The sequence below is a fragment of the Vipera ursinii genome (assembly GCF_947247035.1).
Source record: "Vipera ursinii genome assembly, chromosome: 2".
In the NCBI taxonomy this organism is placed as follows: domain Eukaryota; kingdom Metazoa; phylum Chordata; class Lepidosauria; order Squamata; family Viperidae; genus Vipera; species Vipera ursinii.
In genome coordinates, this window is record NC_139513.1 from 127,250,696 (window position 1) to 127,264,808 (window position 14,113).

The window sequence follows — 14,113 nt, forward strand, 5'->3', positions numbered from 1 at the left end:
AGCCCATCCACTCAGAACACACCCCCACCCAATCAGAACACCCCCACCATTCAAAACACACTCCCACCCAATCAGAACACACTTGGTCCCCTACCCAATCAGAGCACACCTCCACAGAACACACCCCCTCTGGCAGTTTAAAAAAGAGGAACAAAGAGCAAGAGCCACATGCTTCTCCCAGAAGTAGGAAGCAGAAGCCTGATGATGACGGATGGGATTCCGTCGAAACGTTGCGCCTACACCTTTAATTCTACGCGGGGAAAAACCCGAAAAACCAAGGATCCACATACAGGCACCCGCGAAAACCTCAGAAAACAAATATCTTACCTCTACGGGGAGGAAATCTACCAGCTAACCAAGACCTACGAAAAACTCGAAGTACGAAGAGCTTCCATCCTGTGTGACCTCACATTCCTACGCAACTGCCGAGACCAAAATTTAATCCCCACATCCTTCCAATTGAAATTCCACTCCAACTCTGCAGCCATCAAACGCATCCTGATAAGAACAGAACTGGCCCTAATCAGAAACGAACTCCACACAAAAAGATTCCTCTTGGACCGAATCAACAGAGACCTCCTCACACTTCACCTCAAACTCAGCAACAAGATCCACCCCACACTTTGGGACAAATTCAAACAAATCGCTGTCTGGAGAGCTGAAACAGAGACTGCCTACAAAACAGACACACACACCAATAAACTCCGAAGACTAAAGGAACGCCAGAAACAAACCCCTCCTCTCCCACAGCAACACATGAAACAAACTGTGCACAACATCTCAGATAGGATTCTCACCATAGCCGAAACCAACGTCCTGTCTAAAGGATTTAATTTTGCAGTCACTCCCAAACACATTCCCACGGAAACCATTATATGCGGAGTCGAATCCAGCCTGACCAAAATTAACCCTGATGATGCCAACAAAATCAGACTCGAAGTTACCAACATCCTCTGCACCAGCAAACCACCCAAAAGCAACTTACCCAAAGAGGAACAGACAGCACTACTTAACCTAAAAAATGACACCAGCATAATCATTCTGCCAGCAGACAAAGGCAACGCCACGGTGGTAATGAACTCATCTGACTACCATACCAAATTATCCAACCTACTCCGAGACTCCACATACAAACTCCTCAAGACAGATCCCACCACCTACCTGGAAAAAACCACAAAATCAAAAATAAAAGCCACACCCATCAGTGAAGAGATCCAGAAAACAATCATTCCCAGAGAAAAATCATCCAGATGTCCTAAGCTCTATGGTCTGCCCAAGATACACAAAGAAGGAACCCCACTCAGACCCATAGTCAGCTCCATAGGCTCACCTCTACAAAATCTAGCCAAATTTCTTGCCAAACAACTACAGCCTTATGCAAATTCCATCACCTCACACGTACAAAACTCATTCCAATTCATAGAGATCATAAGTAAACTAAACTTACAGCCCTGGGACCTACTTGTGAGCTTCGATGTTGTATCCCTCTTCACCCAAGTACCAATCAAAGAAGCCTTGACAGCTATCCTAAATAAATACAACCCCCCAAAACACATCCTAGATCTGACCAACCACTGCCTATCTAACACATACTTCATCTACAATGGACAAAGATACAAACAAATGGAAGGAGCACCCATGGGATCACCCCTCTCACCTGTCATCGCAAACCTCTACATGGAACACTTTGAAACCCTCGCTCTGGAAAAATCCAACCACAAACCCAAACTCTGGCTCAGATACGTAGATGACACCTTCGTAATCTGGCCACACGGCAAAGAAAAACTGGATGACTTCCTCATACACCTCAATAGCCTACACCCCAAAATACAATTCACCATGGAAACAGAAGCTAACAATCAACTTCCCTTCCTTGATGTCTTAGTCTACAAGAAATCCAACGGCTCCCTAGGACACACTATCTACCATAAAAAAACACACACAAACCGCTATCTGAACGCACTCTCACACCACCACCCAGCACAGATCAACTCCGTAGCCAAGACACTCATCTCCAGAACAAAACACCTAGCTGACGAACAACACCTAAAAACCGAACTACACACTCTCACTAATGTACTAACAGCCAATGGATTCCAAAGAAACACGATTACCAACTTAATCCAAAGAGAGACACCCACAAAAACCCAAGACAGAGAACAAGAAAATGGCAAAGCCCTCCTCCCATACTTAAAAGGGACCACAGACAGAATCAGCAAGGTCCTCCAAAAACACAACATCAAAACAGCATTCTACACAGACAGAAAAATATCCACCATCCTAAGAAACCCCAAGGACATAATTGGGTTAGAAAACCAAGGAGTATACGAAATCCCATGCACCACCTGCCCCACCACATACATCGGACAGACCAACAGAAGAATAAGTGCACGCATTGAAGAGCACAAAAACTCACTCAGAAAGGGAGAACAAACTTCATCCCTGGTCCAACACTTTGAAGCCACGGGACATGAAATTGATTTTAAAAAAACCAAAACTATCGCCAAAATTGAACATTTTAACAACAGAATAATCAGAGAAGCCATTGAGATAGAAAAACGCCCCCACAGCATGAATAAACGAGATGATACCTCTCGTCTACCAGCCATTTGGAAACCCGCCTTGATTGACAGACGAAGCCCAACCACCAAGAATGATACCAGACCCAAACTCATGATAACATCACATGACATCACCACCACACAACCATTCAAAAAGCAAATCCGAACCCACAACGATAAAGACACACAACCACAAAACAGAAACCTAACTACAGCTGCAACATCAGCCACTTTAAACCCCTCCAAACCACACAATAAGCAAACTGACACCCACTATAAAAACATGGCACCACCACAAACACGAAGCCGAACAAAAGCAGCACAACTCACCAGCTCAGTTCTGGAGCTGGCAGCTGAGACCAGCCCATCCACTCAGAACACACCCCCACCCAATCAGAACACCCCCACCATTCAAAACACACTCCCACCCAATCAGAACACACTTGGTCCCCTACCCAATCAGAGCACACCTCCACAGAACACACCCCCTCTGGCAGTTTAAAAAAGAGGAACAAAGAGCAAGAGCCACATGCTTCTCCCAGAAGTAGGAAGCAGAAGCCTGATGATGACGGATGGGATTCCGTCGAAACGTTGCGCCTACACCTTTAATTCTACGCGGGGAAAAACCCGAAAAACCAAGGATCCACATACATACATACATATATATATATATATATATATATATATATATATATATATATATATATATATATATATATATATACACCCCGTATGTATCCTTTATCATGTTTTGATTTAATAATGTCTTTTAGCCCAAACTTTTCCTAACTATCCTGACATTGTAGATTTAGTTTTGGATATTCTCTTGTGCTGGTTAATAGTTGCAAGAAGGTTAAGTAAGTACATAGAAGAAGGGTACAGTATTACAAATTGCATCCTTAATGGAGCTAGATAATAGAAAGCTGCCTGACAGAAATTTCTGTCATGCTGGAATGCACGTTTGTCAGGAGGTATTAGCAAACTAACCCTTCATTTTACTTTCTCCTCATGAATATACATGAGCTGGGAATTAACCCCTTTTTGTCCCAGAGATATGATGATCCAACCGCTATCTCCATTTCAAGGGATTTGAGGGAAACTAAATGCATCAGCTTCAAGTAAGTATTATTTTCCTCCCCTTATAACTCCATTCTGGCTGCATGTTAAGGGACCATGGGAAGGTTTAGATTCAGAAGAGCAAGAACCCCCCTAGAATGCCTACTTTGTACCAGGGCCATAATTAGAGATTGGTTGGCAGAACAACAAGAACTGTTGTGCTTTCTGTCAATGGGGAGTTTAAAGAGATAAATTTCTTTTTCTCACTTACTTTACAAAAGTAGATTTGCTAAATTTTACCCAGCTGCTAGATTATGGTCTGCATAAGTTAATATAACTAGAATCTTTCATAGCTGACTTTGAATCAAAAAGAGTAGAGGAAATAGCTAACACTAGTATAATTTGCTAGTTATTTAAAAATGAGCTGGCATTTTAAGCTGCTTAAAATAATTAGATGGGGAAGAAACCCTTTTTTTTACAGCCATAGAAGATAATCAAATTATCTTACGTTTTATGATTGAATGTATGGTCTTAACAGAAGAAAGCTGATTAAGAAAAATAATAATAATAAATAAACCTAGAACTTTTTGCCAAGGAATTCCACGATTGGCTTTTCAGAAGACAAAGTCAGTTTGACCTCCAGATATAACTTTTGCAAGCAGTAACTTTTCTTACTACTTTAGCTAGAGCTAGTGCTGTATTACTGCACATTTACTAACTATTCATCCTCTCAAGGCCATAACATACTTAGAGTGGGGGAAAGACAACTCTTTCTTTCTTTTCTGATGGCATAGTGCATTTTTTAAAATAAAATCATCTAGTATTTGGAGATATCAAAAGAAACAAGCCATTTTCAAGGCCCATGCAGCCAGGTGAGTGCTTGAGGAGAAATAATAAGTGCTCTTTGTGTGTCCTCAGCAGCACTGGGTGTAAAGAGCAGATGCAGATTCTCTTGGAAGGTTGTCTTCTGTTTATGCTATGTATTTCTACAGGTTCCCAAATGTCTTGTTGATTACTTTTTACACCATTTTTAATACAACTGCTGAGATAGATTCCTATAAGTGAAGATTTTCCTGCATCAGAAACTTCATGGCTATACGCCTTCTCTTTCTATCCTTCTCCCTTTGCCCAGAATCTCAAGAAGTGGCAAATGAGATTTATCCTTATATCTTTGGGGAACCATAGGAAATGTGTTGTATTTATTTTGTTGCTCCATTTTATTTATTGCATCAGAAGCTAATGTAACACATCAACCGAGCATCTCAAGGGAAGTTCAAATAAAGGACCATGGTTTGAATCATTAAGTAATTTTTCACCCCTCAGCCTACTGGGAATATTTGATCTTATAGGCCTTGACAAATTATTTTGTTGTTAAAGTATTATTAACTCTACTTCTTCTGCTTATGAATTATTCTTCCTTCTGGAAAAAAATTGATATATGAAGGTTCTTGAGTTTAGGCAACAGTTAAGTTTTGTCATGCTGTACTAAGTTTGGTCCTAAACTGATTTTAGTCTTACCTGAAAAATTGTCTCAAGGTTTTACTGCAATCATTTACATGGTATAGAGACTAAAGTAGCATATTAAAGTGGAATCTTGGTGGTGGGTAGATGGTATGAGCTAGATTCTTCTTTGATAGGCATGCAGTAGTATAGCAATACTTTCTTAGTGCTGGAGAGTGACTCTACTTTCCTTTATTTCCAAATGTGAAAACCATACTAAGCAGAGGTTGGCATCTGTTTCTCTCACTTGCTAATTTTTTGTTTCCTAGGCAACTGTAAATGCCCGCCCCCAGCGCATCCTTGACACATCCTCTGTCACGCATTCTGCCCCAGCCAGTCCTACTAACAAAGGCATGCATATACATCAAGTAGGGTAAGTTGCCTATATGTTTGATCCTGTGCATATTCTAATTTAAAAGGGGTGTATTATACAAATATTATCCATTGTGCAACTTATTTGAAACTACTTGTCTATTTATGAGATATTTTTTTCTGAGAGAGCTTTTAAGGATACCTTTTCTTTCCCTAATGTCCCTCTGGTGTAGTGTTTGCGATGAAGACAGCAACACCTCAAGTGTCCTTCTGAATTAACTCTGATTCATTCCCCATTAGTACTAAAGCTTTTAGTCAAAGGAAGCATAAACAACACTGCTCATGACTCAGTATAAGAGTCAGGATGGAAAGAAACTTATCTTTGTGCCATAAAGATCTTTATCGTATAATATCGAAAAGGTGACAGATACATTGGGAGCCACTTGCATTATGCACTGAACTTTCAGGCTTTATAGAATACATATTTTTTTCAGAAGATAGATTCATTCCTGTGTTGGGGAAAAAATGCAGAGGCTTTGTTGCCCCAAACATCATGCTGAGATGTAGAAAAACACCTATTTGGATATATCTTTCCTCCTACAATTTTACTGGGGCAAAGAGCAGTGAGGGAGGAGGGCAAAGGCTGGGAGAGGGGACTATAGCTTACAAATACTATTATCTACAAAAATTAAAGTTAATTGTTAAGGTACTAGGCTAGAAACCGGGAAAATGTGAGTTCTAGTTCCATCTTAGCCAAAAAACTGACTTGGTGTCACTCTACTAAGAACTAGTCTAGGCAATTGCCTGGGGATGAAAACTGACTCAAAGTTGCACGCCCCACAAATACAAACACACCCACAAGAATAAACAAAAGTGGCAAGTAAGAGGAAAGGTTTTGAGCAGCAGTCACTAAATAAAAATCAGTTATAGTACAGGTTAAGTTTTTGCCTTGCCTTAGAAAAAAATTCTTAATGCAATCTTCATATTTTCACTCTTATTTTCATTTCCTATTATTAGAGGGTCACCACCAACTGCCAGTACCAGCAGCTCTAGTTTGACCAATGACGTGACAAAACAGACTGTCAATCGGGACATCTCATCTGTAAGACCTGCAAATGTTGGCAACATGGGAGTGCAGTACACTCCCCACTCCCACCAGTTTCCTAGGACAAGGAAAATGTTTGACAAAGGCCCAGATCAGGTGAGATGGTCATCCTTGCAGCAGTTCTTTCAACATGCACTTGAGTAGTATTTCTATTCCTCAGGCAGGATTTTGTTCCCCCTGTTTTATTTCTTCCTGCATTTTTCATTAATCTATCTATTAGTTTTAGATTTCTGTAAACTTAAGTTAATGTTTTGTAACCAAGAAATTTTTCACATGCAACAATTTTACCGTGAAAGTGTGAATTGGTGTTATTGGAGTCTTCCTATATAAGGAGAAGCACCTTAAATTGGAGTTGCACCTATAGACAATTCTTTATTTTATATATATATATATAGGTCATGGTTGTTCCAAAGGTGGTTTTTCCAAAAGGAAGCTGGACTTTCTTTGTTTTTTTCTATGAAAACATTTCACTTTTCATCCAAGAAACTTCTTTAGTTTTGAAGTCCAGTTGCCTTTTGGAAAAAAAAAACATCTTTGGGATGATATGAAAGTCACAAATTCTATCTGTAACCTTATCTGGCAATCTTCGTGTATAATGAACAGTATTTTTATTAGTATGGCAATTAATGATACATTGAATTTATCTGAGAAAGAGACCATGTAGATTCCTTAACTAAAGCACAGATATTTCTCTTCCTTCATTTTTCTCCTTAATAGATAACTGATGATGCTGATGATGCTGTAGGTCCCAAAAATTTTATGTCAGCAGCAATGCAGACAGGGTTTTGTGATTGGAGTGCTAAGTATTTTGCCCAGCCGGTAATGAAGGTACAGTCAAATTTTCTTTTCATGAAACTTTTCTAAAAACGTATAAAAAGGTAAAGGTTCCCGCGCACATGCGTGCTAGTCGTTTCCAACTCTAGGGGCCGGTGCTTATCTCCGTTTCAAAGCTGAAGAGCCAGCGCTTGTCCGAGGACATCTCTGTGGTCATGTGGCCGGCATGACTAGATGCCAAAGGCGCACGGAACGCTGTTACCTTCCCACCGTAGTGGTCCCTATTTTTCTACTTGCATTTTTACGTGCTTTCGAACTGCTAGGTTGGCAGAAGCTAGGACGAGTAACAGGTGCTCACTCTGTTACGCGGCACAAAACATAAAACCATACAAATGCACAATCCATAAAAAACAGTTTGCACACAAATACACATTTACACACACACAGCAACACACACATAGTATGTTTGTGTGTGTGTGTAAATTTGTGTGTAAATGTGTGTACATACACATACACACATATATACAAGACTATAATGCAATGAAAACAAATCTGAGTAACTAATTTAAGGCAGCTCATTAGCATGATCATCACCTAGATCAGGGGTAGGCAACCTTGGCTCTTTTATGACTTGTGGACTTCAACTCCCAGAATTCCTGAGCTGGCTCAGGAATTCTGGGAGTTGAAGTCCACGAGTTATAAAAGAGCCAAGGTTGCCTACCCCTGACCTAGATGATCAGCTGAATAAAAAAGGTGTTTACAGCCTCCTTGAAGGCCTGGGAATTGGGAACATTCCTTCTCTTGGAGAGTAGGATGTTTGAAAGGGCAAGGAGAGCCACTGAGGAGCCACGTTGTTGGATCCCCACCTTTTCACCTCCTCTGTGATGGGAACCTTCCACCTTCCTTTCCTCAGAGTCAGCAAAGCAAAGACCAGCCAAACCTGGGCTGGATAGACAGACTTCCTGATGTTTAGGGACTAAGCCATGTAGAACTTTAAAGATGACAACCATCACTCTGCATAGGGCTTAGAAGCAAACCAATTAGTAACACAATAACGTTAGCATAGGTTTTATATTATTCAGTCTGCTAATTCTGATTAAAAGACAGACTACAATATTTGAAACCAGTAGAAGCATCTGAAGAAATATTTCAGTGGAGAATAAGTTTAAGATTAGGGTTAGCTTCTTTGAAATCCATGCTAAAAAGTGTTACAAAAATCAGGTTCAGTTTTTATAGATAGCACTATTTTTTCCTTCATATTGCTTTTACCATTTTGGCTTCGAACCATTTTTTAGGGAAACATTTAGGTAGGCATTAGGGTTAAAGTTAGGCTTCCTTGAAGTCTCTTAATAATGTGATCAGGTAAGATTTTTATGGATAATGGTAGTTTTTGGTTCATAAGAGACTCATAGGATTTTTTCATGAAAATCTTTAGAAGTGTATTGCAGTAAGCTTAGGATTTTGCTTCCTTGAAGCCTCTGCTAAAATCTAATAAATATAGTTGGTCTCTGGTTGAATTTCAATAGATACTGGTAGCCTTTGCTTCATATTAGACTTACAATTTTGACTTGATTTGATATTAGGAAAAGTATTTAACAAAAACTAATAAAAATTTATTCAAGAATAAATATTCCCCAAAACTATAATGGTAAACATTCTAAGATGGAGAAATTTGAAACTATTCTGGTTAGAACAAAATCACAGTGCTAAAATAAACATTTGATCAAATATTTTTGTTTTTTATTGGTTTCAAAAACAAACAAAAACAAACATTAAACATTAAAATAAGTACTGAAGAGAAAATATTACATGTCTACCGGAAAAAAAAATTCACATGGTCTAATAAAAGATCATGGGCAAAAAAGACTGAGAAAATTAAGAAGCACTGGAAATAGCAAACGTTAAATTGTACTACTATGCAAGTTCTTAATTGACATAACTGATTGGATTACAACATTGTTTGTTTGCTTGCTTGCTTGTTTGTAGGACTATAGTAGTTTTTGATTCATCTTACTGTTAGGACTTAGCCGGTCAGTGCTTAGAATAAATTTATGGGTACTAAGAATTTAGAGAGTAAAGAACAATTAAAAGAGGTAGCGAAAGTACAGTTTTTAATGCAAATAAAAATTGTTTTAGAGTTAAGTAAAAAGGGTTTAGTAAAGAAATTCCATAAGAATGAATGGAATTAAAAACTGAAATGATGAAATTATTTGGGATGAAATAGATAAGAAAATACTGGTGGGAGTATTTTAGAGATTTATATGCAAATGATAGGTATTTGTTAAAGTGCAGAATTAAAATAAATGCTTGTAAGTATTAGTATATAAGAAAAAAAATGAATGAAAAGAAAGTCATAAATGTTGTGAGAGGGCTAAAAATAGTAAACTTGCAGGTGTAGAGTTAAAAATGTTAAAATACAGGAATGTTTTACTTATGGGGTATCCATGCAACTTGTTTAAATGTAAAGACTGGCTAATGATTGCAAGAATCCTATTATTTCTCCCCTGTATAATAGGGTGACATATATTTGAAAAGGTGCATGACAGAATTCTGATTGAAAGGATGAAAGAAGTGACAATGAGTAAAATAGGGGAAGCACAATGCAGCTTTATACTGGGCAGAGGGTGTGGAGAACAAGTTTCTGCTCTATAGCAACTCATTGAAAAATTTATGTGTTTGGGGGCATCCGGTTTTGTGCAGTAGTGCAGCAGCTGAGGGATCACAGGGCTCCGCACCCTACGGACAATTTTTTTTTGTTAGGGAACCCTAAATGGGCCTGAAGTTGCCCTGGAGAGGTGACAAAGAAGGAGGGGAGCCCTGCCGCCTGCGGAGAGACGGCGGTCAATCTGGTCATTTGGGGAAAGCCCACCAGAAACCAGCAGAAGAATGGCTAGTTTCACTCCAGAGTTTAGCCCAAGCTGTAAGCAGCTGAAGCCAAAAAGCACTAATTCAAGCTTGATCATAAACAACGTGTTTGGAACTGGGAAAAATATCAATTCTCTCTCTTCTACTTGATAATTGATTTCCTGGGGGGAAAAAACCCAAGAAGCAAAAATCCTCCGAAAGTGAGAAAGAGGGGGATCTTTGCCCCACCCTCCCACAGAAGGAAGCGGCGAATTAAACTTTTATGGGGGACAGAAATATATTGAAATGAAATGAATATAAGAATTAAATCTGGATAAGTTTGAAATTGGTGGAATTTGCTAAGATTTTCTTCTCAAAAGATTATTGATGAAAACAGAAGAAAATAGTTGTTTGTTTTGAAAAGTGAAAAAATGAACTGGCTCTGACATCTAGTGGTGGATGAAAATATACAACTCTAATACAGGAATTGGCAAAAAGCCCAGAAAAAGATAACTTGTTTTTGTGACCTTCAATGTCTTAACTAAACAGAGAACAGCTGCAACAAAGAAAACATTTTAGGCTACCTAGAAGGCGAAAACTATAAACCTTAAAAAAATTGACCTTCCTAGATTATAAATACTTATTAAACTGTGACTCTAAAGCTGTTTGCCGAGAAAGGAAAACTTTGACTTTTGGATATCATGGAACATCAGAGATCTGCAGAAAAAACATATCAAGAAAAAACAAATACTTTCCAGGAGGAAATGTATGCTATGTTGCAACTAATTCAAACAATAATGATTTCAAGCTATGAGGAAATTAAAAAAACTTTGAAAATATAAATGAATACATCTTCAATTTAACCTTACAATAAAAATAATCTCAGAAAATAAAAATAGAGCACGATCGGATAAAGCAAACAAGGGAACATAAACTAAAGGAAAGAGATTTAAAGATAGAACCCAACAATGGAAGGAATTATGACTTAACTCAGGAAGAGAAAACTTGTAGGAAATATTGGACATGGAAAAGATAACTTACACTTCAAGATTGCAAAATAAGTCTGAGGAGAAGAAAAAGGTTTCAACAAAGTGGATTATAGAGCTGTCAGGAGAACTATGACAACTCGAGAGACAAAAAATGATAAATTAAGAGAGAAAGAAAAAGATTTTCAATGAATACGAAGGCATGAAACTCTCCCACAAAAACATCTTACTGGATTTGTCTCCTGTACCTACAACAACATCTACAAGACTATGGGAAGACTTTTTTGGTCCAGCAGAGCATATTGATTAGGAAAGATGTTTGGCAAAAGAAAAAAAAAGGATAGAGTTATAATTAAGAAATTAGATGATGGGATTTATCAGATGGAATATCTACAGATTAAACACTTGTTTGAAGATGGTTAAAAAAATTCTGGATATAAATGTATTTTAGTTTAAGAGGGATGGGCCCCTCAAGTAACATAGTATATATATTTTTTATGATATATAAGATGTTGGGATGGTTTATAAGAGGGAAATGCTTTACATACTTAAGTGTAATTGATCTTGAGAAAATCTCAATTGATAAAAATGTTCTGAACAGATTCAAAAGATTAGATGATTGAATTTATTGGACAGAATATTTAAAGCTTAAACATTTGTTTGAATACAGTTAAAAAGAATAGAAAAATGCTGGATATAAATGTATCTTACCTTAAGAAGGACATATTTCTCAAGTAGTATGCTATTTTCTTCCTTTTTTCTTTTCTTTTTTAAGATATGAGAAATGTACAATTATTGGGATGGCTTGTATGAGGAAAATACTTAAATATTTAAGTAATTAATTCTGAGAAAATCTTAACGGGTAAGAATGTTTTAAAAATTGTGGGGGAAACAAATCTAAATAAGAACTTTGAAAACAGGATATATGATGAGGTAATTAAGATGATTAATTAGAAAAGAAGCTTTATATTTATGTGGTTGTTAAATATTAGAAAAATGTTTATATTCAATTGTTATCTATCAAAATACTAAGAAATGTACTAATGTAAGGTTGGTAAAAGAGAATATTATTGGAAGAAGGGAAAATCAAAGAAAGCCACTGCGTGGATTGTGGAATTATAGAAATTAACTGTTACTGATTGTTTTTAAATATAAACCCAGACAACAAGCTGTTTACCAAATTAAAAAAAATATGTGTTTGAGAAAGTGAATAGGCTTAAATTATGGAACATTTTGCATGAGTATGGAGTTGAAGATGGTTGCTGAATGCAGCAAGAGTGATATACGCTGGAAGTGAAATATGCATGATAATAAATGGAATGCTTGGTGAATGATTCAGCATTGAACGGAATAATGCAAGGATGTAAGGTATCTACTTAATTGTTTAATGTTTGTAGTGATAAATATAGGGATAAATATATGGAGTGCTTGCAGTGACAGTACTCATGCCTTGGTTAGGGACATAAATGCATGTATACTTTTGTATGCAAATGATCCTGTGTTCTTGGCTGAGAATTCAAATTGTTTGCAGCAAATGTTAGATAGATGATATGATATATTAAGGAGCATGGAAATGAAAATCAAAGACCCTGTTGAGTTTGACAGGGAAAATTAAGTGAACATTTCAAAGTTATATGTAAATGACCAAAAATAGGGGAAGTAGATGAATTTGTATGCCTTTGTGGACTATTTACAAACTGTAGGGAAAAAAACTAGCTTGATACATTTTAGGGCACACAAATACTATCACAGATAGAATGGGTACTATGCAGTCTGCTATATGAAATGGATTCTTTAAAAAGGCAAAAATAACTGCATAAAAGCATGCTTTTGCCCACTTTATGGAATTATATCAGAAGAAACACAAATATAAATTGATTAGAATGGGAATGACATAATGAAGAAATTTATGTGGTAAAACCATGAGATATGAGGATAAGAATGGGAGATCATTAAAGAGAGATACAACTAGAACTAATGAAAAATTTCCTGATAGTGAAAACAACTAATCGGTTGAACGATTTGCATCTGGAAGGTTTGGATACTCCATCATTGGAGGTTTTCAATATAAGACTAGACAGCCATTTGTCCAAAACGGTAGAATCTCCTGCCATGGGCAGGGGGTTGGACTAGAAGACCTCCAAGGTTTCTTCCAATCCTATTATTCTATGTTCTATAAATGTAAGATTAAAGGCCAAAATAAGTGACCAGTACAAAATAGCTATACAATGAGGTAGTCTGTTCATATAAAGAGATTTCAGTAAGGATTGAATTGTAAAATAATATAAAAAGAACTATTGGGAAGAACAAAGGAAAGGAATAGCCTGCCAGAGAAACTCATGATTGGATGGGGCTGATGAGATTCTGCAATGTTTAAATAACACAGTATAGATAGGGTCAAAGCAAGACGGTTTACTAGCATAGAAAAGAATGGGGAACTATGGTGTTGAGTCAGTTGTTTTAAGCTGAACAATGTTTTTACATCTCAGATCTTTATTTTTTTCCCTTACAACTACCTTATTTGTTCTTCTGCATTATGCATAAAATTGCTAACCCCAAAATGGAATACTGTGAAATATATAGCATGTATATATTGGGGGGGGGGAGCGAGAGAGATTTTCAATTGTAAGCCCTGTAAAGAAAATGATCAGATATATGCAGAAAGCAAATGCAACTTCTAGCTAATTCAAACTCACTATATAAATCTTGTGTTCTGATACTGTAACTTCTGTAGGGATATTCAGAATAGTTTTACATACCTCTACTGTTTCGATATCCAGAAAGAATGAAGAAGTATTATGTTAATGTCTTTTTCTCAAATATGAATGTATCATTCATAAGGTAGCTAAATTTTGCATTGCCAAAGAAACAGCACAACGGTTGATGCAGGGGTGAACACTGTTGTTTCTCCTTTTCAGTTAGGATTTTGTGTAATTTGTTGACCATTGATCAAAACAAAATAATTTTTTGTTACA

At 37.2% G+C, this 14,113-nt stretch overlaps 1 protein-coding gene across 1 annotated transcript in view; it reads left to right on the forward strand.

Moving 5' to 3' along the window:
- Nucleotides 1–14,113, forward strand: part of RPTOR (regulatory associated protein of MTOR complex 1) — a 438,767-nt gene that overhangs the window by 343,462 nt on the left and 81,192 nt on the right. Inside the window, exons 22-24 of the mRNA XM_083354435.1 lie at nucleotides 5,387–5,490; nucleotides 6,447–6,630; nucleotides 7,252–7,362. Coding sequence (XP_083210561.1) covers nucleotides 5,387–5,490; nucleotides 6,447–6,630; nucleotides 7,252–7,362 — 399 coding nt within the window. The remainder of the gene's footprint in view (nucleotides 1–5,386; nucleotides 5,491–6,446; nucleotides 6,631–7,251; nucleotides 7,363–14,113) is intronic.